The sequence below is a fragment of the Taudactylus pleione genome, unplaced genomic scaffold (genome assembly GCF_031769625.1).
Source record: "Taudactylus pleione unplaced genomic scaffold, aTauple2 ptg000571l, whole genome shotgun sequence".
Classification (NCBI taxonomy): Eukaryota; Metazoa; Chordata; class Amphibia; order Anura; family Myobatrachidae; genus Taudactylus; species Taudactylus pleione.
The window spans coordinates 11,161,314-11,187,500 of NW_028284973.1; the positions used below are offsets into that span (position 1 = coordinate 11,161,314).

Sequence of the window (26,187 nt, forward strand, 5' to 3'; positions counted from 1 at the left end):
GTCCCAAAGCTACCCTCCTGGGGGGGGAGAGTGCTGAACGCCCTGCAAGACACTACGACCAAAATTTGAAGCAGAAGCCGCAAAAGTGTCAAATCTGTAGAAACGTACAAAAGTATGAACCGAAGACCCCGTCGCTGCCCTACAAAGCTGTGAAGCCGAGACACCTCTACGTGCCGCCCAAGAAGTACCCACAGAGCGCGTAGAATGCGCAGAAATGGATACCGGCGGTGGTCGAGCAGAAGCAACATATGCCTGACGAATAGTCAGACGAATCCACCTGGCCAAAGTTTGTTTAGACGCAGGCCAGCCACGCCAATTAGCATCATAAAGGACGAATAGAGCCTCTGATTTACGTAGCCCCTCAGTACGGGACACATAAATGCGAAGTGCCCGAACCACATCCAAGGAGTGAGAATCCCCAGAAGAGTCCGACAACGCTGGCACTACAATCGGCTGATTCAGATGAAAACCCGAGACCACCTTGGGCAAAAAGGAAGGCCGGGTACGAAGTTCCGCCCGATCTTCGTGAAAAATCAAGTAAGGGGAACGGCAGGACAAGGCTCCAAGTTCAGACACACGTCTGGCCGAAGCCAGGGCCAATAAAAGGATCATCTTCCAAGTCAAATACTTCAATTCCACCTCCTGCAAAGGCTCAAAGGTGGATGACTGAAGAAAAGATAAAACAAGATTCAGGTCCCAAGGAGCCGTGGGTGGCACAAAGGGAGGCTGAATTCTAAGTACCCCTTGAAAAAAAGTCTGAACCTCCGGAATCAGAGCTAGGCGACGCTGGAAAAAAATAGAAAGAGCAGAAATCTGCACTTTAAGCGATCCCAAGCGTAACCCCGCATCGAGGCCTTTTTGAAGAAAAAGAAGACGACGTGGTAAATGAAAAGAGGAAGTGGAGGATCCACGACCTTCACACCAGGAGATATAAGCCCTCCAAATGCGATGATAATGCGCTGATGTTACCGGTTTTCTAGCCCTAAGCATGGTAGGAATGACCGACCTAGGAACTCCATGGCTTCTTAGGATGGCGGTCTCAATAGCCACGCCGTTAAACGAAGCCGCCGTAAATCCGGGTACACACATGGACCCTGTTGTAGAAGGTCCGATCGTAGCGGAAGAGGCCAAGGTTCGTCTGCCAGAAGGAATAAAAGATCGGAGTACCAAACCCGACGAGGCCAATCCGGAGCCACTAGGATGACTGTGGACGACTCTCGTTTGATCCGCTTGAGAATCCGAGGGAGGAGCGGAAACGGTGGGAACAGGTACACAAGGCTGTACGGCCAAGGGATCAGTAAAGCATCCGCTCCCACCGCTGCCGGATCCATGGTCCTGGAGCAGTAAAGGGGTAGTTGATGATTTATCCGAGATGCCATCAGGTCTATCTGTGGCTTCCCCCATCTGCAAACCAGTTGATGAAAGACCTCGGGATGAAGGGACCACTCCCCGGGATGAAGATCCTGACGACTGAGGTAGTCCGCTTCCCAGTTGTCGACCCCCGGAATAAACACTGCGGAAATGACCTCTACGTGTCTTTCTGCCCACAGAAGGATGCGACTGGCTTCTCTCATTGCCATCCGACTGCGGGTTCCCCCTTGGCGATTTATGTATGCCACTGCAGTGGCGTTGTCGGATTGTATCCGAACCGGAAGTCCTCGTAACAGAGGAGCAGCCTGTATCAAAGCTCTGTAGACTGCCCGCAGTTCGAGAACATTGATTGGTAAGAGGGACTCCTGCTGCGACCAAAGCCCCTGGAAGTGATTGTCCAGAACCACCGCTCCCCATCCGCGGAGGCTGGCGTCCGTGGTGACCAAGGTCCAATTCCAAATTCCGAAGCGCCGACCCGCTAACAGATGCTCCGTCCGAAGCCACCAGAGCAAGGATATGCGGGTCCGGGGAGACAGACGCACCAGCCGATGCATCTGTAGGTGGGACCCGGACCACTGAGACAGAAGATCCAGTTGAAATATTCTGGAGTGAAATCTGCCGAATTGGATGGCCTCGAAGGAAGCCACCATTTTCCCCAGGAGACGGATGCAAAGATGCACAGATACTTTCCTGGGTCTGAGCACTAGACGAACCAGCTCCTGTATGGCTATGGCAAGAATATACGAAGCAGAACAGTGTCTAGAATCATTCCTAGGAACTGAAGTCTCTGGGACGGCATCAACTGAGACTTCTGGAAGTTCACAATCCATCCATGTTGAATGAGAATCTGATGTGTAAGGGACACTTGGTGTAAAAGGACTTCTGCCGTCGGAGCCTTGATGAGTAAATCGTCTAGGTACGGAACTATCGTCACCCTCCGAGAGCGCAAGTGAGACACCATGACGGCCATCATTTTGGTGAATACCCTGGGAGCTGACGAGAGACCGAATGGCAGGGCCTGAAACTGGAAATGAGCTTCCCTGATGGCAAATCTGAGGAAAGCCTGGTGAGGAACCCAAATTGGGACATGCAGATAGGCGTCCTTGATATCTATCGACACCAGAAACTCTTCTGCCTCTAGTCCCGCAATGACAGAATGGAGAGATTCCATCTTGAACCTGTGAAATGAAAGATACTGGTTCAAGGATTTCAGATTCAGAATGGGTCTGACTGACCCATCTGGTTTCGGAACCACAAAAAGGTTTGAGTAAAACCCTTGTTGTCTTTGTGCAGTGGGAACCGCCACAAGGACCTCGGCCAGCAAAAGTTTCTCGATCGCTTGACGCAAAATTAGTTGCTTCAAGGGATCGACGGGCAAACCTGTTGTAAAATAACGCCGAGGAGGAGTGAAAACGAACTCGATCTTGTACCCTTGAGATACCAGATTTCAAACCCAAGTGTCTGGAGAAGTCCGTCTCCAAACCTCCGAGAAACGCTGGAGGCGAGCCCCCACCTTCGGATTTCCGAGATGGGATGGGAGCCCGTCATGCCACAGGCTTGTCTGCTGGCTTGGGATCTGGACGGCGGCCAATATTTGCTTGACGTCCTCTAGCACGGCCTCCTCGCCCCGCTGAAGACGAACCTCGCGATCGTCCCTGAAATCTTGCCGATGCTCGAAAGGAACGAAAGGAAGGTCCCCTAAACGAGCGACGCGGAGGAGGTGCTGATGAAGGTAGAAAAGTACTCTTACCTCCAGTGGCCAGCGAGATCCATTTGTCCAGCTCTGGACCAAATAAAATATCGCCTGTGAAAGGAAGAGCTTCCACTGCTCTTTTTGACTCCGCATCCGCTTGCCAGGCACGAAGCCAAAGTGCCCGGCGAGCAGAGACCGCCGAAGCAGAAATCCTAGCGCCTACCTGGCCGATATCTCTGGAGGCGTCTCCTAAGTATACAGCAGACTCCTGAATATGTTCTGCCAAGGTAATCAGATCTGCCCGCGGAGTGCTGGATCTAAGACCCTCAGTCAATTGTTCCGCCCACTTTTCCACAGCCTTGTTGACCCAAGATCCTACCAAGGCCGGCCGGAGAAGTGCACCTGCGGCCGTATAAATGGATTTCAAAGTGGTTTCTAATCTCCGCTCTGAGGTTTCCTTCAATGTAGTAGCTCCTGGAACAGGTAACGTGGTCTTCTTTGACAACCGAGAAACCGAAGAATCCACAGGTGGCGGGGTCTCCCACCTCTTCCTATTTTCCGCAGGAAATGGGTAAAGAGAGAAAAAACGCTTAGGAATCTGGAATTTACGGTCCGGATTCTGCCAGGCTGCCGTCATCTGTTCATCCAACTGGAGAGAAACAGGGAATGTGACGGCCATCTTCTGTGACCTGGCAAATAAGGAGTCTTCTAACGATTCTGGAGCTTCCTGGCCAGAAATCTTAAGAACTTCCCTTACCGCTAGAATGAGTGCGTCAATACCCTGCAATGCCTCAGGTTCTTGTGAGTAAGTCTCTACGTCTGATTCGTCCAGCATCTCCCCTTCCTCCTGAGACGAGTGATCCGCTGCCGAATCCTCATCCGACTGGAGAACCGCCGGAAGAGCCCTCTTTTTAGATGAGCGACTTACCGTAGCTTCAGGAGCTTTAGACACAGAACCCATCGCTTGAGCAAGGCTATTCACCGAGCGGACTAAATTCTGAGCCCACACTGGTTCTGCTAGAAAAGAAGGGTGAGATGTGCCAGGTAGGTCTCTGGCAGACTCCCGTTCCCTACGGGAAGCGGCTAATTCAGAAGAAAGGTCCGCCATGACCCCGGCCAAACTATTTATGAAGGAGGGAGTGACAGACTGCGTGTTAGCACTGTCTGCTTCACACGTCTCGCACAGGGAAGACCCTTCGGAGCGAGCATGGGTAAACTTCTTCCTGCACTTAGTGCAGGCAAACAGCTTTTGTGATGCAGTTTTTTCCGTCCTGGATGTCATCATGTACTCACAGACAAGCACCACATACAATTCAGGAATGCAGAAGAAGTATAGGGAGAAGCAGAATTACAATAATAATGCTACTCAAGTATGGGAGCAGACAGAGCAATAAGGGAGGAGCAGAATTTCAATAATAATGCTACTCAAATTGCAGGCAGAGCAGTATAGGAGGAGCAGAATTTCAAGAATGATGCAACTCAGTAACAGGGGCAGACAGGCATATAAGGGAGGAGCAGTCAATAGGACCAGAAAGTAGTTAAAACCACCTTCTGTATTTACAGACCCCCTGTAGATGCTCTGTCTTCTTCTCTCCCCCTCCGCTCAGTGCCTGCAGTCTGAGGCGCCACTCCCGTTCAGAGCGCGCCAAACTAGCCCAGGCAGTGAAGGAGGAAGAGGAGGAGGGACCCATAAGCTCCTCCTCCTAATGGCCGCCGCTTTGTATGCGCGCGGCATGCACTTATACAGTGGGACGTCTGTCCCCGCACTGACAGCGGGGGCCAGCGGCACGACCGCCGCCAGTGTAACCGTGCCGGTGCCTTTTACACAAGCACCGGCATGCAGAGGCAGGACTGCTGTGACCGCGCCTACCTAACAGCCAGCGCCGGTGTTCTATCACAACACCAGCGTGGCAACTGACAGCGGGGCTGACAGCCGCGCGCTGTTTTCAGACCCAGCAGTTATTTTCACCTCTCCTGCTAGTCAGGAGAGGTGTGCTACTCACCGGGCTGCTGCGGCCAGAGCGCTGGGCAGTGAGGGGAGAGCGGGGACCCGGACACAAGCCAGTGGTAGCTGTGGCGGGCCCCGCTGAGTCTGATGACTCCTAACTGCCTAAAGCAGCCTCCCCTCCATAGGGTGACCGGACACAGGCTGCAGTAGCCGTGTGGTCCCCTCTCTGGCGGCTCCCACGATGCAGGCAGACTGTCACAGCTAACAGTCTGCCTGTCCTCTTGTGACTTATATTAATTTTATATAGATAAAAGAATCAAAGGGCTGGAGACAGCCCCTGTGCACCGGCTCTACTCGGGCACATTCTAAAAACTGGGGTTGATGGGGCATAGAGGGGGAGGAGCCAGTCACACTTGTAGATTTTTAAAGTGCCAGGCTCAACTCAACCCACCGTCTATACCCCACTGTCATGAAGCTCCAGTGTCCCCTGTGGAATCGGAGAAAGGGGGGATTACCACTGGGGGAACTACCAGGGGGGGGGATTACTACAGGGGGCACTACCAGGGGGGGGATTACCACTGGGGGAACTACCAGGGGGGGGATTACTACAGGGGGCACTACCAGGGGGGGATTACCACTGGGGGTACTACCAGGGGGGGATTACCACTGGGGGCACTACCAGGGGGAATTACTACTGGGGACACTACCAGCTCCTGCATTTCCCACCCTAGGCTTATACTCGAGTCAATAAGTTTTCCCAGGTTTTTGTGGTAAAAGTAGGTACCTCGGCTTATATTCGGGTCGGCTTATACTCGAGTATATACGGTAATAAAAAAAAAAGGACAGGACGTGCTTACTTGTCTCATCGGTGTCCGGCTTATCTCGGAGCCGTCGGTGTAATAAAATAAGGGAGGCTGCCCCATTGATCTGGCTGGCTGAATGAAGCATCGTCGCCTTGCAAACTCCCCGGCCTCTGCCTTGAATCAGGAAATAGTAGCTGCAATATTCCCCTTTCAGCTCAATCCCTGGAGCTACACAGAACAAAAACAAAATCACTAAACAAACACAAAATTACAGCTCGTCCTGTGATCCTAACAAACGCTAAATTACCGCTTGTCCTGTGATCTTACTCCTGACTATAGAATAATTACAGAGCTGAAGAAAAATGGGAACAGCTGGGAGAGTTTGCAGCGATCATCTCCCACCCGCTTTCATTGTGTCTCATTGCCTTGTGAGGCAGCAACAGGTCCCGGCACTTGCTAATTAAATGCTGCACATCAGTCACTTCTGAGGCACTTTACACCAGGTCTCCTCTTCCATGCAGCATAAATTAAACCCCGTGCATAGACAACGCTTGTAAATATTTGCATAGTGAGGAATAAAAGTATTTACTATATTATGGGTTTGTGAAAAAAAAAACTGCAACCAAATAGAACCTATATAACGTAAAAACAAATATGTTCACCTTGGATCTCTTTTGGTTTCCGGGACATATATTCTCGCCATTTCCTGGTACTGCGCTGGAGCGCGGGCGGCAGGGGAATACTGCAGACGTTGCAGGGTAACAGAAATATAGCACCTGCCTGGAGGAAAGGAGATCTACTTCATGGTCATGTTCTATTTCGCAAATCCCCAAATGAAGTACAGATGCGTCCTCATACGTCTAGCCTCTTTGCTCGTTACACAGCCCTTCTAATCGCACCATGCCGCGGCGTGACTCGGTAGCGCCGAGCTTCTTTTCATGCCAACTTATCCCCTTCAAACGAGTCTTATTCGCACAGCGATGTAATTAGAACGCAGAAGCAGCTTTATATTGAGAGACGGTCACTCCCGTAGGATACAGAGTCACATGGCGCTCACGCAGTACGTGTAACGTAACTTGTAACGCACGGAGGATAGGTGTATGTAGACACATCTGTACGCAGAAAAATCAAAAAATTGTAATCACTTCCTGAATTTTTTTTTTCAGGGGCGAGGGGCGGCTTTTACCATGGGCAGAGAGGCTGGCTCAGGAGCCGGGCACTTGGAAGTTATCGACAGACCACAACCTGAGGCTGCTCCTACTCTGTGGCTCCTTAACAACGGCTTCTCAGTTAAGGACTTTTTAATCCTCGACGGTAAATGGAGGAGCAAGAACAACTCACACTGAAACATACAGGAACATGGAACTGTTGAGCCCAAGAGTAGACCCCCCCCCCCCCCCCCCAAATAAAAAAGAATCAAAGAAATGGCGTTAATGCAAGTACAAACAGTACTCTTTCTTCCTTGATATTGGGAGACGCCTGCTACCACGTGGCTTGTCTTACATTACCCGTGGGCCGGAGGAATGTACGCTCAGAAAATATCTGTATGCATCACTGTTTGTCCAAAGAAAGCGTCCTTAGACTACAAAACATTAATATGTTAAAAATAGAATAAAAAAGGTATGAGGACAAGATGGCTGCCGATCACAGCTGCTCGCCCGAGTCCCCATGACGCACCATCTAGGAAGCACTCATTCATCTGGTGAGCCAATATATTATCTGGAACCATTTTCCCTGAGCTATTGAAGGACTGATGAATACACTCTATAATGCACGTAACAATAGTCTTTTTTGTTGCAGGCGAACCTCGTCACTGTGGGCCCGATTCAGAAATGTACATTAAGCAGGGATAACTCGAATGACTGGTCTAAGTGTAGGCCGTGAGGACTGGTTTTGGGAAACACTGTTCTAGGCCCAGTCATCTCAACGTAATACGAGGGGGGTCCGGGAACACAGTAGTACAGCAACACCGTACTTCGCAGCCTTATTTAGTGGGCTTTCGCCAGTATTTGAGAATGCAGCCTGGATTGAAATCATGGAAACGTCTGTGGCACAGTACCTTGTTATTCAGCGAGCACAGCTGGTCCAGCATCAGCTTAGATTTTCCTTGTACAGAGTTTTTCGTTAAACATCTAAAACGCTGATTAAAGAAATTACCTCACATTGTCCTGCAGAATGGCGCCCTGATTGCAGCTGTACTTTCCAGTGATCGCTTTCTGGGTATTGGCATTAAAAATAAGTTGTCAAATTCTATTTCATGTTAAAAGTGCACCCCTTACCTAAACACGGTGGGGGCAGCCAGTTTATAATCTGACCCAACAGTCTAAAAGCAGCATTTCACTTCAATGGAATCCAGGCACCTTATTAGGGTTGTTGGTTCAGTCTACAAAATGGCTGCTTCCACTGTGCAAGCGTTAGGACGATGCAGTTTAAAATGTACTACCCAATCTAATTGTTCACATTTATTCTCTACTGTCGACATGGAGACCGCTTCATATATCGACCATGTACCTTTGTGGACTTACCACCTAAAATTGAGGTTGAGTAAACAGTAAAGTGGTCATTAATGAGATCATCTCTAGCAGAGCGTATCTGCACTGCAGTGTGTCAGGCATATACAGGTCTAAAAACCACTGCCTCCGCCCTGATGAAACGGACAAGTGCAAATGTAGCCAAAAATAGAAACGAAATTTACACACATGGGCTCTATTTATTAACATTACTTTTACTAAAATAAAGTGAAAAAGGGTGTTTTCACACCCTTTTCACATTATTTTAGTATCACCTGTAGTTATTACAGGGCAATTGGAGTAGAATTAGTAAAAATTCTACTCCAACCCCTAGTATCACTTATTTTTAGTAAAGCAGATCGCATTTCCCATAATTGTAATGGGAAATGTGATCCGACCATAGTTACTAAAAATAAATTGTAAAAAAATACCGGGGGAAGCCCTGTGATAATAACGCCACCTGGAGGTGGCGTTATCCAGGGTCTCCCCCGGTTACCGGGCTCCCACTCTGCTCTAATGGGGAGAGCAGAGGCGGGAGCCGGTACCAGTAATCAGCTGTGTGGTCTAAGCAGACCGCAAGCTGATTACTGTAAAAAAAAAAAAAGAAAAAAAAAATTAAACATTTTTTTTTTTTACTTACCTGAATCCAGGGACCGGTGATCGGGCCTCTGGTGATGGCTCCTCTCCGGTCCGTTGGTCTCCCACAGTGCACTGGGGCCCGGTCATCAGGTGATCGGGCCCCAGTGCAGTATGGGAGATCACCTGATCGGGAAGCCCGGAGAAGATCACCAGAGGCCAGGAGGTGCAGGTAAGTGTAATGAAGGGAGGAGGGGATGTCGCGGGGGCGGGGCTTAGCGTCGGTGGGGGGGTAGTAGCGGTTGGTCGGTCGGCGCATGCACGGGCTCTTAGTCGCGGTGTTTTTTCCGAAAATACCGCGACTAGAGTGCGGATGGGATCCGCAGGGACAGAGCTTTATCGCAAGCTCTGTCCCTGCAAGGGATTTATAGTAAATCCCTGTGATATTGCCTGAATTCGCAATGCGAATTCACTCGGTAATATCACACTACAATCCGCATTCAAAATGCGGATTGTAGTAAATAGAGCCCAGGGAGGACCTCAATTAGCAGTGATAACCAGTTTTTCCGGCAAACAATTTTTTTCAATCCAATTATATGCATTTTTGTAGAACATTGAAAAAAATAGAAAGCGCTCTTTTTTGCTAAATTAAATGCGGTTAAGTTTGGGGTACATAAAAAATACTATATGTGTATTTTTAAATAATTTTTGTATTGTTAAAAATTCTTCACAAAAAACACCGTTCACTGCCTCCTGCAAAGTTTTAAACATCTTCCGAACCCATGCAGCACCCCCCATATACCCCAAAAATGCATATAACAAGAGATATGGTAAGAACTTACCTTTGTTATCTCTGTTTCTACGAAGTCCATAGGGTCCACAGGGTTGACCTTGGGGTATAGGTTGGGAACCAAATCCGGGCACCACGCAGTTAAAGCTTTTAGCTCCCAGGATGCACTTGGGTCCACTCTCCCTATAACCCCACCCCCAGCCAGAGGCACCTCAGTTTGTAAGTAGCCAAAGGCCGGAGGAGGAGAAAAAAAGAGAGAAAACTGGAACACTCGATAACCATACTCACAGAAATGGGAGACGGAAAACCGGTGACCAGTCACACAGCCCATTTGAAGCCAGGTGCGTCAGGGCGGGCGCCCTGTGGACCCTATGGACTTCGTAGAAACAGAGATAACAAAGGTAAGTTCTTACCATATCTCTTGTTTTCTACTTCAGGGTCCATAGGGGGTCCACAGGGTTGACCTTGGGGATGTCCCAAAGCAGTTCAACCAAGGGAGGGGACGCTCCTGTGCTGAGAGGAGAATCCGCCGCCAAAAAGGAAGCATCCTGAGAGGCAAAGGAAAACAATGCCTAGAACCTTAAAAAGGTGTAGACAGAAGACCAGGTGGCCACCTAGCAAGGCAAACCAGCCAAGGTGCCACCGCGAGCCACCCACGAGGGTTACATGGCCCGAGAAAAAAAACAAGCAGCAACAACAGAAAGGCCTACCCATGGGTAGGCCCCTGAAGAAGACATACGAGGCCGTCCAGCCAACATATGGCCATAGGCCGGCCATCCTTTCCTGTTAAAACCAGAAATCTCAGACCACCAATAAGGAGTCCGATTTCCGTCAGGAACTTGAATGGATCACATAAATCCACAGAGGCCGGACCACAGTCAATGAGGCCACACCAGCCGAGAGGACTGGGGACTGAATGGCCGCACCATAAGTTCCAGAATAATATGGAACCTGAAAATCACTAAGAAGAAACACAGGGTGAGAGCAACTCACACCCTAACAAGATGCCCTCCAGAAGAGGGAGCCACATGAGAACGCTCCCAATTCCGACACTCACCTGGTTGATATAAACTCCCTGATAGAAAGAGAGAAAGCCAAAGCAATAGACCATGTAATGGCTATTACAACCAGCGGTTCCATTAACTTTCCCCGGAGTTAACGAAGAACCACTACTAACTCCCAAGGAGACCCTAGGGAGGACAAATGGAGGCATAATCCAGAGAACACTCCAAAGGATGAACTGGATATCAGAGCGGAGCAATTCCATAACCTAATCATACTGACAGTGTAGAGATCTGCACTGTCAGGAAGGCCAGGCCGAGGGAGAAACCCAAGCCAGCCGGAAGGAATGCCAGAAAATCTGGAAATCCTGGACACCAGAGGATCGTATTGATAGGTATAATACCATAAGAATTATGGCTGCCACAGATTGTGGTAGGTCCCAGCAAAAGCTGATCCATGTGCTCCAATCATTCCAACGATGACAAAGCCATGGAAGCCGTAAGACCACTATAGGGACGTAGTCAAAGACAAACGACCCAGGTCCAAGGCAAACCCCAGGACCCTGAGACAACAGGTCTGGGTAGCGAAGCATCAGGAATGGAGTATCGATGGAGAGACTCCGAAAAACCAAGTACCCCTGACATCTGGGGCAATCAGGAGCCACCAGCAGGAAAGCATCTCTGTCTCTATTGAAACACTTCCCTCGAGGAAGAATGGAGACTGGAGAACACAGGTACGCAAATTGGAAGAACCCCTTCACCGACAAAGAGTCACTGAAGGTTGCTTCAGAATCCCCAGAGTTGGACTGTAACACCATAGTGTGATAGAGTCAGAAGGCCATGAGTGTCACCTCAGGAGGGCCCCCCCCCCCTGCTCACCAGGAGATGAAACCTCTCTTGGGGAAGAGACTAGTCCCCGGGATGCACGTCGTAACGGCTGAGGACTCCCGCTTCCCAATGGAGAGCACCCGAAATGAACACTGTCGAGATGGTCGGGAGGAGACCCTCAGACAATTCCCGAATGTATGACATACCTGACATTGCCACCCAACGAACAGTATTGCTAAAAAGGAAGCCACTGTTCTGACCCTGTCGGACTGAACTTTTTCAGGTTCACCTGGAAACAAGGGCTATGCCAGAGTGAAGCCCAAGACAGGCTAAAGTTCCAACAAGTTAATTGACAGGGTGGAATCGACAGACATCCAATTGCACTGAAATGGATGCGAACCAGACACTGTCCTTAGCAAAGAATACCCTGGACGAGATGGCCATAGTCACCCGAAAAGGGACCGACTTGCCTCCGGGGAGAGCATCATCGTTTGAACAGTGATCCGACAGAAAAAACTCGTTCCATCTGTAGATAAGCCAATTATGGAAAGGCCTGGAATGGAACTGAGCCCATTCCACCCTTCCAAAGGCAGACACTGAATAGTGGACCATGCATCCCAGAGTGTAAAGACATATGGCGACTGCGCAGACATCCATGTACTCCTAATGGAAGAGTGGAGATGCCGTCTTAAGCCAGAAGAATTCTCAGATTTTGAGAATCCAGCAGGGCTCCTAGGTGAAGAATACCCAGAGAGGGATGCAGGGAGGACTTTTTTCCCCTTGATTAAACGTCTGCACCCTGAAGAACCCACAGTCAACCAGACCCGGCTGTAAAGTACCCCGGTGATCCTGCTAAGAGCAGGAGGCCATCCAGGTACAGGAGCATTGGGATATACTGAACAGAAGAACTGTCAGAAAATCCCAAATGCTGGTAAACCCCTGTGGGACTGAGATCAGTCCCAACAGGCAGAGCCCGAAAAATCGTAAGTGCTGTGATACAGCAAACCTCAGTCCATGCTGAGGTAAGGTCTCTGTAAGTACCCGTAGGCACGCGTCCTGTATATCCAGTGATACCATAAAGTCCCCGGGTTCCAAACATAGTATGATGGAGCATAGGGATTGCTTCCTGAACCCAGGTAGCTTTAGGAACTGGTTCGGGGAATTGAGACAGAGAATAGGCCAAAGAGGACCATTCAGCCACCGCACCAGAAAGAAAGCAGAACAACCAGTCCCTCGCTGAGAAAGTGGGGATGGCCCAATTAGCTCCGCTTACCGCAACAACTGTATAGCTTTCTGGATTTGTAAGGCCCTGTTCCGAATAAGGGCCTGCGTACCATCACATGGAAATAGGCCGCCTGAGCAAAGAGAGGGCGTACCCTCCTACCCACGTAGCCGCGGCAACTAGACACTAGTACCGGGCAAACTGAGAAATCGCCATCTCCCAGTGGTAGGCCTGTCTCGTCAGGCTGACGATATATCCGTTGGTTCAGAAGCAGGATCGGCTGGCAGTCCAGGCCTGCTCGGAACTGGATATGTCAGCCCTTGTAAAGGCCGACAGTCTATGAAAAAAACAGACCTTTAGGCTGACCCAGAGGACAAAAAAGACTTAATAGTCTGAGGCCCCGTAGTGAGCATAGCTGACGGCGGGAAATTTGTACTGCCACTGTCAAGGTCAGATATACCCTATAGATGGTATCTGCACCTCTGCATTCCCAGAGCGCAGCCATAGGGTATTACGGAGGATACCGTCGCAGCCGGAACTCTGAAAGTTTGGAGCTGGTATCCAATATAGGCATGTCCACCTATGACAACTGCATATATTACGTGAGCGACCAAATACACTTGAACCCCAGACGTGTTGGAGGGGAAAAACATTACAAATACATCAGCTCAGTATGCAATAGTATTACCCATCCTACCATGGCTATAGCATGGTTGGTTAACAACCCCTGAAAGCGAGTATACTGATTTCAGGCAGAGTTACCACCTACGGATCAGAAGAATCCGACCACGCAGGAATGGGATGCGTAGTAACGTCTGTAATCCGACGAGTAACACGCCCATCCACCCCAGGAGGGGCTCATGATGACCCTCAGGGAATTTGGGACAGGAGACCAAACACTGTTGTAATACCTCATATCTGGCAACAGCCAGAGTCCCGCCCTGCGATCCACCCGCTAGTCAGCAACAGGGACCCAGAATGCACGTAATACTGAGGGTGTATGATACAGGTGCAGGTCAACATTCACTCTAACCAGAATGGACCTGCTACCAGCCCGAAAGCAGGGATAATAATACTTGAGATAGGCTTCCCCCCCGTGTAAGAGGGAAAGAGCCCAAAACAGTATCCAGTTCACGGTAGAGCCAAGTGGGAAGTAACCACAGGGCGTCAACCACGCCAATTTGCGTTTCATAGAAAAACGACTTCCACCCAGGGTGGCTGTTGTGGTAATCCCTGCAAGGGGCATGACAGACTATTGTGGCACCAGGGGGAATTCATATACTCGAAAAAACCCCTGTAGGGAGCGGTAGTCTGTGTCACAGGGGAAGAGTGCAAGAAACTGCGAGATACCCTGAGATGAAAAGGGCAGTATGGTGAAGTAACCCCAAGTGAGGTACAACAATGGGGCCCGCCCGGCGATCCGCAATTAAGAGGATCCCGAGAAAACAAACAGCCCAAGGGGGTCGTGAAAGGGACCGGCACCCGATGACACCACATACAGAACCCTTTAAGAGTTAAATCCTCCGCACTAACACCTGCAGCACATGGCTTGCAGGATAGTAAAAATGGGTGCAGTATAACGCTCTATCTCCTGGTCAGACATATCTGACCAAGCCTTGTGATCAAGCAGCGCTATACTGGTCCTGACTGAAACTAAAAATTAGCTGCAGGGACCCATTTTCAGCGTATGCAACACACAGTTCCACTCAAAATATGGCAACGTGCAGCACGCAACAGTATGTGACAAACCTCACAAATATTAACAAGTATATAAATGTGAGGTCTCAGAACCACCCCAAGTACAGCTGTATTAGGGCAGATAAGGAAAGGGATAGATATACACTGACAGGTGAGAGAATAAAGTACAGTCAGCACTAGCATAAGTCACATACAATGCAGATATATACATATATACATAAACATGTCATATAATATACTGCACTATTACACTGCATGCAACTTACCCAGATTCAGTGTCTGGGAAGGCTACAGCGCTGTGTACACTGACCTAATGGTGAGGTACGCAGGGGGACTGGACTCACTGCCATCTCCAGAGATTTCTGCTGCACCACAGAGAAAATGGCCGCTGGAGACCTCAGAAGAAGCGTGGCCCGCGGAGGAAGCAGCTCAGCGACGCCAGACTATGGATACTGAAAGGCGCGCTGAGCTGAGGGGAGGAGCCGCTGTAACAGGGAAGGCTGCCTCCCCTGGCCGGCTATTAACCCCCGGGACGCCGGCTCCCTGCACCGAACACTAAGTCCCTGGTGGTCTAGTGGACACACGGGGTATGGGGGGCCCGCCGCCACTGCCGGCGCCTCCGGTCTGTCCCCATAGACCGGAGGCACAGGACTGCATTTCAAATGCGCGGATCACCGCAAGCGGTGACCCGCGCCTTACCTGCTCCCCGTGAATCCGGCAGCAGTCCTGGGCGCCCGCAGAGTCCGGCTAGTACAGACTCTGGGGTCCCGCTGAGATCCCCAGATCTGTACTGGCGTCTCAGCGCCAGCGGGGTGACGGAGCGACAGCTTAGACGTCCTATGGACAGTCTGACGCTGCCGCTCTGAAGAATCCAAAGGAAAAATAAAAAACTCTGTACTTTAGAAAAAAATAAAGCTTAGGGGCTGCTAATCAGCTCCCCACTGCACTAAACGGTGACCCGACTCCGGCCGGGCACAACTTAAACTGAGGTGCCTCTGGCTGGGGGTGGGGTTATAGGGAGAGTGGACCCAAGTGCATCCTGGGAGCTAAAAGCTTTAACTGCGTGGTGCCCGGATTTGGTTCCCAACCTATACCCCAAGGTCAACCCTGTGGACCCCCTATGGACCCTGAAGTAGAAAACAGCAATTTCATACCATTTTAGAACCTTTTGATTATAGCACTAACTCACTTATATGCTGTTACCCAAAATTAGTTTAGATTTTTTTCGTGGTACAGGCCGAATTCCCCATTTTCAAATGTACTTAACGGCAGTGGTGGTCATCCCTGCAACAATATTCGGACGAATGTGTTATCGCCGGTTTTGCAATAGACTTGGCCGATAAATGTGAAAACGCATACATGCGATAAGTGCCGTATTCGGGCAACATGCCTCATCAGTTTAGACCAGCGGAAACTTAACCTTTTTGCGGCTAATTGAATTCCCCCCATAGTGGTAGAAGTAGGCCGGTATACATACTTATACAATACAGTATACAGCCATGGGCAAAAGTTTTGAGAATGACACAAGTATCGGTTTCACAAAGTTTACTGCTTCAGTGTTTTTAGACCTTTTTGTCAGATGTTACTAGGGTATACTGTCAGATGTTACTAGGGTATACTGTCAGATGTTACTAGGGTATACTGTCAGATGTTACCATGGTATACTGTCAGATGTTACTATGGTATACTGTCAGATGTTACTATGGTATACTGTTAGATGTTACTGTGGTATACTGTCAGATGTTACTGTGGTATACTAAAGTAACATTATGAGCATTTCATAAGTGTCAAAGGCTTTTATTGACAATTACATTAAGTTTATGCAGAGAGTCAATATTTGCAGTGTTGACCCTTCTTTTTCAAGACCTCTGCAATACGCCCTGGCATGCTGTCTATCACCTCCTGGGCCACATACTGACTGATGGCCGCCCATTCTTGCCTAATCAATGCTTGGAGTTTGTCAGAATTTGTGGGTTTTTGTTTGTCCACCCGACTCTTGAGGATTGACCACAAGTTCTCAATGGGATTAAGGTCTGGGGAGTTTCCTGGCCATGGACCCAAAATTTCGTTGTTTTGTTCCCCCGGGCCACTTCGTTATCACTTTTGCCTTATGGCAAGGTGCTCCATCATGCTGGAATAGGCATTGTTCCTCACCAAACTGTTCTTGGATGGTTAGGAGAAGTTTCTCTTGAATGTTTTGGTACCATTCTTTATTCATGGCTGTGTTCTTAGGAAAAATTGTGAGTGATCCCCACTCCCTTGGCTGAGAAGCAACCCCACATATGAATGGTCTCAGAATGCTTTACTGTTGGCATGACAGCGCTCACCTTTCCTTCTCTAGACAAGCGTTTTTCCAGATGCCACAAACAATCTGAAAGGAGTTTCATCAGAGAAAATAACTTTACCCCAGTCCCCAGCAGTCCAATCCCTGTACCTTTTGCAGAATATCAGTCTGTCCCTGATGTTTTTCCTGGAGAGAAGTGGCTGCTTTGCTGCCCTTCTTGACACCAGGCCATCCTCCAAAAGTCTTCGCCTCACTGTGCGTGAAAATGGACTCACACCTGCCTGCTGCCATTCCTGAGCAAGCTCTGCACTGGTGCCCCGAGCCCGCAGCCGACTCAACTTCAGGAGACGGTCCTGGCACTTACTGGACGTTCTTGGGCACCCAGAAGCCTTCTTCCAACTATTGAACCTCTCTCCTTGAAGTTCTTGATGATCCTATAAATGGTTGATTTAGGGGCAATCTTACTAGCAGCAATATCCTTGCCTGTGAAGTCTTTTTGTGCAAGGCAATGATGACCGCACGCGTTTCCTTGCAGGTAACCATGGTTAACAGAGGAAGAACAATGATTTCAAGCTCCACCCTCCTTTTAAAGCTTCCAGTCTATTATTCTGTCTTAATCAGCATGACAGAGTGATCTCCAGCCTTGTCCTCGTCAACACTCACCTGTGTTAACGACATGTCAGCTGGTCCTTTTGTGGCAGGGCTGAAATGCAGTGGAAATGTTTTTGGGATTAAAGCCCTCATTCAGAGCCGTACACTCTGAGCAGAGCGCACGCTCTGAATGAGGGCCGCCCTCCATGTAAATGGAGCGTCCTCCTGGACGCTCATATAGCTGTGGGTCACCACCCACAGGCTATACGAGCGTGCAGTTTGATGGCCACGATGGTCTTGACCATCGCGACCATCGAAACTGTGAGCCGGAGCCTGCGGTTGAGGTTTTCAACCGCAAGCTCCGGAGTGATTTTGGCTCTATCAGAGCCAAAATCACTCCCACTGACATCACTTGTGATGTCAGTGGGCCGGCTTCTGACGGGAGGCGTTCCCGTGGGAACGCCCCCGTCAGGGAGGCACGCCCCCGGCACGCCTACCAAAGGGGGTGTGCTGTCAATCAACATCGACAGCACGCCCCCTTTGATCAGACACAACGAGCGAAGGACTTTCCTTCGCTCGTCGCGTCTGGCGCATGCGCACGACGGAGCTCCCTCCGTCGTGCGCATGCTCAGTGCAGACCATCGACCCACTTGCGAGCGGACAGCCGCTCGCGAGTGGGTCTGAATCAGGCCCTAAGTTCATTGTCATGGCAAAGAGGGACTTGGCAATTAATTACAATTCATCTGATCACTCTTCATGACATTCTGGAGTATATGCAAATTGCCATCATAAACACTGAAAACCAATACTTGTGTCAATCTCACAACTTTTGGCTACCCAGGTTCCTCTGCCAGCCCATAAACCAGGGGCGTTCAACATGTGGCCCACCAGCTGTTGTGAAACTACACATACCAGCATGCCCTGCCTGTTTTAGCATACCCTAATAGCAAAACTGTGGCAGGTCATGCTGGGATGTGTAGTTCCACAACAGCTGGAGGGTCACATGTAGAATGCCTTTGCTGTAGACAGATGTATGGTGCTGTAAGGGTTAATACAGCCCCCTTATTGCTAAAAGCTACTTATAGGCAACATTTCTTCGCCCTGTATTAACCACGTTGCTAAAGCGCGCCTGTCACCAACACACAGCGTTGGCGCCCACTTGAAAGCATGAGCCCCTGTGAACGCGGTAACTGGTCATTTGCTAAAGATCACTGAAACGAAGGATACAGCTCAAACACACAGTTCGATATGAAATACGAGGGAAGTTCCGACAATGCCACCATCTGTACGTACTCCAGGGATGAACCGTAGTAATGAAACACCTATGGGGACAAAGACAGCTTGGTTTAATAGAAAAGTAAGAGCAAGCCAAGAGACGGAAATGAACAATAGTGGGGTGCTATGCTGGCGCTTTTAGTGTGGTTGTCACTATTCTACCAGATAAGGTGTTCAAGTATCCCAAATCTATGTAATAAGCGAGAAAGCGCGTCTGTCCTTTATGCATTGCCAGAGTTTTTTCGATCTAACTCCAATAAATTTGGCATGGTGGTGTAGTTTGACCAGGATTAGGTTTTTGCCTAGGTTTCAACTTTGTCAGGGCCACACAATTCCTAAAAATGGGGACACTCTTATATTACACAGGTTCCGAGGCTACCTCCAGTGGAGATTGGCAGTCTGCCAAAAATACAAAAAATATGAGATATGGTAAGAACTTACCCTTGTTATCTCTATTTCTACGAAGTCCATAGGGTTCCACAGGATACCTTGGGGTATAGGTGTGACGTCAGTCGCAGGGCACCAAAGAGTTAAGCTTTCAGCCTCCCAGGATGCACTAGGTCCCCCTCCTATACCCCGCCCCCGGGCCAAGGCACCTCAGTTAGTTACCAAGCCATAGGCCGGAGGAGGAGAAGGAAGAGAGAGAACAAAGATCTGGACACATACAAGAATCACATTCTCACCAGAGGGAGACGGAAAACCGGTGACCAGAGCAAAGCCCATCTGCAGCACAGGTGCGACAGGGCGGGAGTCCTGTGGAACCCTATGGACTTCGTAGAAATAGAGATAACAAGGGTAAGTTCTTACCATATCTCATATTTTCTACTTCAGGGTCCATAGGGTATCCACAGGATACCTTGGGGATGTCCCAAAGCAGTATCCTTTAAGGGTGGGGACGCTCCTGTGCAGAAAGGAGAATCCACCGCCCGAAGGAAGCATCCTGAGAGGCGAAGGTGACAAACCTGTAATACCTCACGAAGGTATGGACAGAAGACCACGTAGCAGCCTTGCAGATCTGAACTGCCGAGGCACCACGTCGAGCTGCCCACGAAGGACCCACAGACCTAGTGGAATGAGCCTTCAGAGAAGGAGGGACCGGTAGGCCTTCATGAAGATAAGCTTCAGAAATAGCCATACGGATCCAGGCTGCCAAAGTTTGCTTTGAAGCAGGCCAACCCTTTTTACAGAAGCCATAGAGGACAACAAAGCGTCCGACTTCCTAAAAAAAGAAGTGCGGTCCACATAAGTCCTTAAGGCCCGCACAACATCCAAAGAGGCCTCACCCACGGAAAGACCCGGTGAGTTAAAGGCCGGAACAACTATTTCGTCGTTAACCTGAAACTGGGAAACAACTTTGGGAAGAAACTCGGGCCGAGTGCGGAGCACTGCCCTGTTCCCATGAAAAACCAAGAAAGGGGGTCTACAAGAAAGAGCCCCTAACTCAGAAACACGTCTGGCTGAAGCAACGGCCAGAAGGAAAACAGTCTTAGCTGTTAGCCATTTAATATCCACTGAGCCCAGTGGTTCAAACGGCGGTCCTTGGAGAGCCCTCAGGACCACAGCCAAATCCCAAGGCGCCACAGGTGGAACAAAGGGCGGCTGAATACGGAGAACACCTTGCATAAAGGTGCGCACATCCGGGATTGTAGCAATCCTACGGTGAAACCAGACAGATAGGGCCGAAACCTGTACCTTCAAAGAAGCAAGGCGAAGCCCATGATCTAGTCCCGCTTGCAGGAAGGCGAGAATCCGAGACAGACGAAACTCCCGCGGTGCATAACCTCTCGGTCGACACCACTGGAAGAACGTATGCCACAAGCGATGGTATATCCTCGCGGAAGACGGTTTCCGAGCTCGTAACATGGTACGCACCACAGAGCTGGCAAACCCCCAGGACCTCAGCATGGCCGTCTCAACAGCCACGCCGCCAAAGACAGCCGAGTCAGGTCCGGGTGAAGACAAGGACCCTGAGACAGAAGGTCCGGTCGTAGCGGCAACCGCAGAGGACTGTCCACGGACAGACCCTGAAGGTCTGAGAACCAGTGCCGTCTGGGCCACGCGGGAGCTATCAACAGGAGCGTCCCTCCTTCCTGTTTGAATTTCCGGATTACCCGTGGAAGAAGGGAGACCGGAGGGAACAGGTATGCGAACCTGAACGTCCACCGGATGGACAGAGCATCCACCAGAGACGCCCCTTCGTCTCTTGTGCGAGACCCGTACACCGGCAACTTGTTGTTGTGCCGGGACGCCATGAGGTCGATTTCTGGAAGACCCCACCTGTCCACCAGTAGTTGAAAAACGTCCGGGTGCAGGGACCATTCCCCTGGATGAACGTCCTGGCGACTTAGAAAGTCCGCCTCCCAATTTAGCACTCCCGGGATGAAGACCGCTGATATGGCCGGAAGATTGCGCTCCGCCCAAACCAGGATCCGAGAGACCTCTACGAGAGCCGCCCGACTGCGAGTTCCTCCTTGCCTGTTTATGTAGGCCACGGTGGTAGCATTGTCCGACTGGACCTGCACCGGGTGACCCTGGAGAAACCGCTGTGTCTGCAGGAGAGCATTGAAGACCGCACGGAGTTCCAAGATATTTATTGGAAGCTCCGCTTCTGTCGGTGTCCACCTGCCCTGGAACAAGTGTGGACCCGAAACTGCTCCCCAGCCCCGAAGACTGGCGTCCGTTGTCAACAGGACCCAATTTGGAACCCAGAACGGACGTCCCTTGTTGAGGTGGGTCGTCTTTAACCACCACGCAAGGGACAGGCGAACCTCCGGGGTGAGCACAAACGTCTGGAACTTCAGAGACTGAGGCAGCCCGTTCCACTTGGACAGGATCAGGTGCTGCAGAGGTCTAGAGTGAAACTGGGCGTATTCCACCATGTCGAACACCGACACCATGGAGCCCAGTAACCTCATCGCCGAGTGTAAGGACACCCGGCGGCTGTGCAGACAACTGCGCACCCTTGACTGTAAAGCAGAGATCTTGTCCTCCGTCACGAAGATCCTTTGCTGTCCCGAGTCCAATAAGGCTCCAAGATGCAGAATCCTCCGAGACGGGATTAGAGTGGACTTCTGCCAGTTGATTAGCCAGCCGTGCCGTTGCAGCAGTGCAATGGTCAGGTCCAAGTGGTGTAACAGGAGCTCTGGAGATCCTGCCACCAATAACAGGTCGTCCAAGTACGGCAACATGCGGACTCCTTGCAGCCGCAGAGAAGCCGCCATGACCGCCATAGCGTCCTGTATGTCCAATGACACCATGTAGTCCCCAGGTTCCAGCGCCAGAATGATGGACCGTAGGGTCTCCATCCGAAACTTCGGGACCCGCAAAGACTTGTTGAGTGCTTTGAGGTTGAGAATCGGACGATATGACCCATTGGGTTTCTGTACCAAAAATAGATTTGAATAGAAACCCTGGCCCCTCTGGGAGAATGGAACAGGCACTATAACTCCAGCCTGGAGCATAGTGTGCAATACCTTCCGCAGCTACGTAGCCTTGTTCCGGTCTGATGGTAGACCCGTGGTGAAGAATCGAGCCGGGAGTCTGTGCCGGAAGGAGAGGGCGTACCCGTGAGAGACCACCTCCAGAACCCAAGTGTCTGTCGTAGTGAACGACCAACACCGGGAGAACTGCAGCAGGCGGCCTCCCACCCTGGGATCCCCCAAGGGGAGACCCGGACCGTCAGGCCGCAGGCTTGTCATCTGGCTTGGGGGCCGGACGTCTGGTACTCCATGCCTGTTTCCGGGGCTTGACCGATTTCTTAGGGCTAGCCTGTCGAGGAAACGACTGTGGTTTGGGCCTGCCCTGGGCCCTAGATGACCGAAAGGACGATGGTCCAGAACCAGAGGGAGCAGCGGCCGACGGGAGACAAGCAGATTTGGCTGCCGCCAGCGTGGCCACAATCTTATCCAGATCCGGACCGAAGAGAACTTCTCCGGTAAACGGCAACGCTTCCAGACCTTTCTTGGATCTGCGTCCGCCTTCCAGGATCGCAGCCACAAGGTGCGACGAGCAGCTACCGCTGCTGAAGAAATTCTAGACACCAGAGTACTAATGTCTAGAGCCGCCTCGTTGATGTAGGTGGCCGAATCACGGAGATTGCCAATCAACTCCGCTTGTTCGGCCGGACAGTCGGATTCAAAAGAAGCCTCTAATGAATCCGCCCAGCGCTCCATCGCTCTAGCAACCCAGCAAATGGCCATAGCCAAGGGAATAAGCGGACTTCAGGCAGATTTCTACCTTGCGGTCCGTAGCATCCTTAAGGGAGGACATGGATGGCATCGACAATGTGGCACTACGGACAAGACGGGTCACGTGAGAATCCACCTGTGGAGGGGATTGACACTTAGCAAAATAATTATCCGCGAACGGATAAGCCACCGCCAGGCGTCTCTGCGGCTGGTATCTTTTGCCAGGTTGTTTCCACGCCTCCTCTAAATGGTCCACCAACTGACCCGAAAGAGGAAAGACTGTGGCATCGCCCTTCACATCTTTGAAAAAGGCATACTTAGATTTAGCCGCTGGGGGAACTTCGTCCTCAATCACCAAGGCTGTGCGGACCGCCCGAATAAGTCCAGGAATATATACTTTGGACTTAGCATCAGCGTCCTTAGTATGGAAAGGTTCCTGATCGTAAGGATCCAGAATCTCCCCATCATCAGACGTCCCTTCGTCATCCTCATAAGGAGCGGACAGAGACGCCACCGGCCTTTTATGAGGCCGCATCACAGACTCCCCTTGCAACACATCCGACAAGTGCTGTAAAGAACTCGTCAGGGAGTTAACCCACGCTGGCTCCTGAGAACCCGGGAGCGGGGAAATAGGGAGACTGTGGGGTACCACCAATTGTCGTGGGAACCCCTGCATGGGTGACGACACCACAGACTGCTGGGACAAACCCATCGGAGTAAACGCGGACTGCGGAGCTAACTGGCCCACTAAAGCTGTTAACGCCTGAGCGAAACAAGCCCAGGGCGGCTCCTGTACCGGTGCTGTAACCGTAATAGGCCGCGCCATGGACAAACACTGCCGGCAAAGGCCCTCCGCGCTACCCTCCCCCTCCGCTAACGGTACTTTGCACGTGGTACACTGTAGCCGGAGGGGAAAATCACTTTCAGACATGATGGCACCACGTATGTGACCTCTCTCACCAATTAAGTATTAAATAGGCGAGAGACCACCCTGCAGCACCGCACCGCAAGGGCTTTAGCAGAAAGAACAGGGACAGTAATAAAGCTGACAGTTTAGAGAAGAATAGTTACAGGCAGCGCTAGCACAGTCACATACAATGCAGAGAAATAACAATTCCTGCACTAACAGCGCTGATCACTCAACTACACAGACACAGGGCCTGGTAGGACACAGCGCTGCATACACAGACCTGAGCCACAGCGGAGGAGAGGTATGCGGGGGGACCCAGACCACGATGCTTCCTTCCAGACTTCCAGCAGCGTTCACCATGCGTTGCAGAGAAGATGGCCGCCGAGGAGCAGAGAGAAGCTGGCCTGGGGGAGGAGCGCTGACACAGGACCAGTCAGCACAGTGCAGAGAGGGCTGTGTGCAGCGGGGGAGGCGCCGGCTGTGAGACAGGGAAGGCGCGCTCCCCTGGCATGCATTTAACCCCTGGGACGCCGCAGCGCTACCGCTCTGCTGCGGTCCGCTGTCCCAGGGGGTAGTGGAAGCGCAGGTTGGTCGCCTGGCTCCACGCTGCAGCCAGTCCCCAGGGAGCCCCCTGCCTGGGGACTTAGGACCATGTGATCAGCGGGGACCCACCGCGGGACCCCGCTGCTTACCTCTGTCCCCCTTGAATCCGGCCATGGTCCGGAGCATCTGGGGTCACCGCTAGCTGTGACCCCAGACGCCCACCAGCATCCCCGGATCAGTACCGGCGTTCTGGTACCGGCGGGGTGTAGGGAAGACAGCATGGACGTCAGGACTGACTGTCCATGCTGTTCATCCAGATGTGCAGCCACAGCTGCATGAAGAAAAAGCTTCAGGGGCTCTTCTAGCCCCCACTCCAACAGGTGCACCCGACTCCGGCCGGGCACCAAACTAAACTGAGGTGCCTTGGCCCGGGGGCGGGGTATAGGAGGGGGACCTAGTGCATCCTGGGAGGCTGAAAGCTTAACTCTTTGGTGCCCTGCGACTGACGTCACACCTATACCCCAAGGTATCCTGTGGATACCCTATGGACCCTGAAGTAGAAAGTATCCTTTAAACTCTGTCTGAGCAAACTTTATGACTCATGCAAGTTCATAATAAATCCAGAGCCTCTGTGTTTGCATGCACTAGAACTTTGCGGGCCACATAGCAGGATCAATGGAATGGGGTAGTAGGCGAGGACAATGTAATAAAGGCTGCAGATGTACCTCATGATCCAGTCTTCAACCCGGGTAACCCAGCTAGTGCTCAATAAAAAGAAACCACTAACAGTCCAGGTTTTGAGTATATCCATGGTTGGGAACAGACCAAATTGACTGAGGTTCTAAGTCACATGTGCTCAAAAGCATGGATATTCTAAAAACCTGGACTGCCTTGAATGCTGGAGGAGAGCTCTCAGTGCCATCTCCTCTGTTGGCGCCGTTTCCTCGGGACTCCGACCCTTAGAGATGGAGGTGCGCTGACGTCACATCGCAACCGGTTGTGTCAGCGCATCTTTCTCCTCCGTCCTCTATTAGCCTTTATTGGATCACAGTGCACCTGTCACAACCCGTGCAGTTCCTCTTTCCTGCCAGGGGTGTCACTCTCTGTTCTGGTGCTTCTAGCACACTCCGGTCTGTATCTCAGCAGTTTGTTGCATCAGCTGAGTGTGCTAGAAGCACCAGAGCAGAGCGCAACACCCCAGACAGGAAAGAGGAACTGCACAGGTTGTGACAGGTGCAGGGTGCTTGAATGAACACTACTATTGTGGAAGGGCATTCCCCAGAGTGTCTCCTGAGCTGTGACTGCGTATATGACAGTATATATGAGCCTACACACTACCACCGCAGTGTCACCACCACTAGGCAGAGCATATACTCTATGTGTACAGGTGTGCGCTTTACTACACCACCCGTGTTATCCCCACACATCCTAGCCGGACCTGCTGCATCCGTATTTCTGCATTGTATACCTGCTGCATTAACCCTGTGTTAATCTGCATGCTATGTTCTACCTGGTTAATAAACCAAATCCTGGTTAAAAGCTATACATTGTGTGGACTAACCTCCATCACATACCACCGACACCTAAATACACATATATAGGTTCTGCCAACATTGAGGACACAGTTTGGGAACTGCTGTTTTATATTCAAACCAGTCACAGACATTTTGAACTCTTCTAGTAAGAAAACAGAAGTGACTGTGGTTATGGATGAATGCGTTCCCTTTCTACAAAGTGAATTTGGAGATTTAGTTCTGGTTTTGCACTTCTTCCGAGGTTAAATCAACTGGCTTACGGCCAATTACGCTTTGCTTTACCCTGATTACTGCTCCGTGCACTGGTTACTTCTAGAATTTAATTCTGGAAGGATGTAAACGCTTCGCGTCCTCCCTGTGCCTCTAACATCCGTGACAGGAGAACGTACCTGGAATAGGGGAGTTTACACTTACCTAGGAGG

At 50.8% G+C, this 26,187-nt stretch overlaps 1 protein-coding gene across 1 annotated transcript in view; it reads right to left on the reverse strand.

Annotated features, from left to right (window-relative positions):
• The window catches only part of MTBP (MDM2 binding protein), a 95,933-nt gene that overhangs the window by 44,510 nt on the left and 25,236 nt on the right, over positions 1–26,187 (reverse strand). Inside the window, exons 9-12 of the mRNA XM_088453125.1 lie at positions 18,543–18,637; positions 7,875–7,947; positions 6,478–6,595; positions 5,870–6,043 (exon numbers count right to left, since the gene is read on the reverse strand). Coding sequence (XP_088309251.1) covers positions 5,870–6,043; positions 6,478–6,595; positions 7,875–7,947; positions 18,543–18,637 — 460 coding nt within the window. The remainder of the gene's footprint in view (positions 1–5,869; positions 6,044–6,477; positions 6,596–7,874; positions 7,948–18,542; positions 18,638–26,187) is intronic.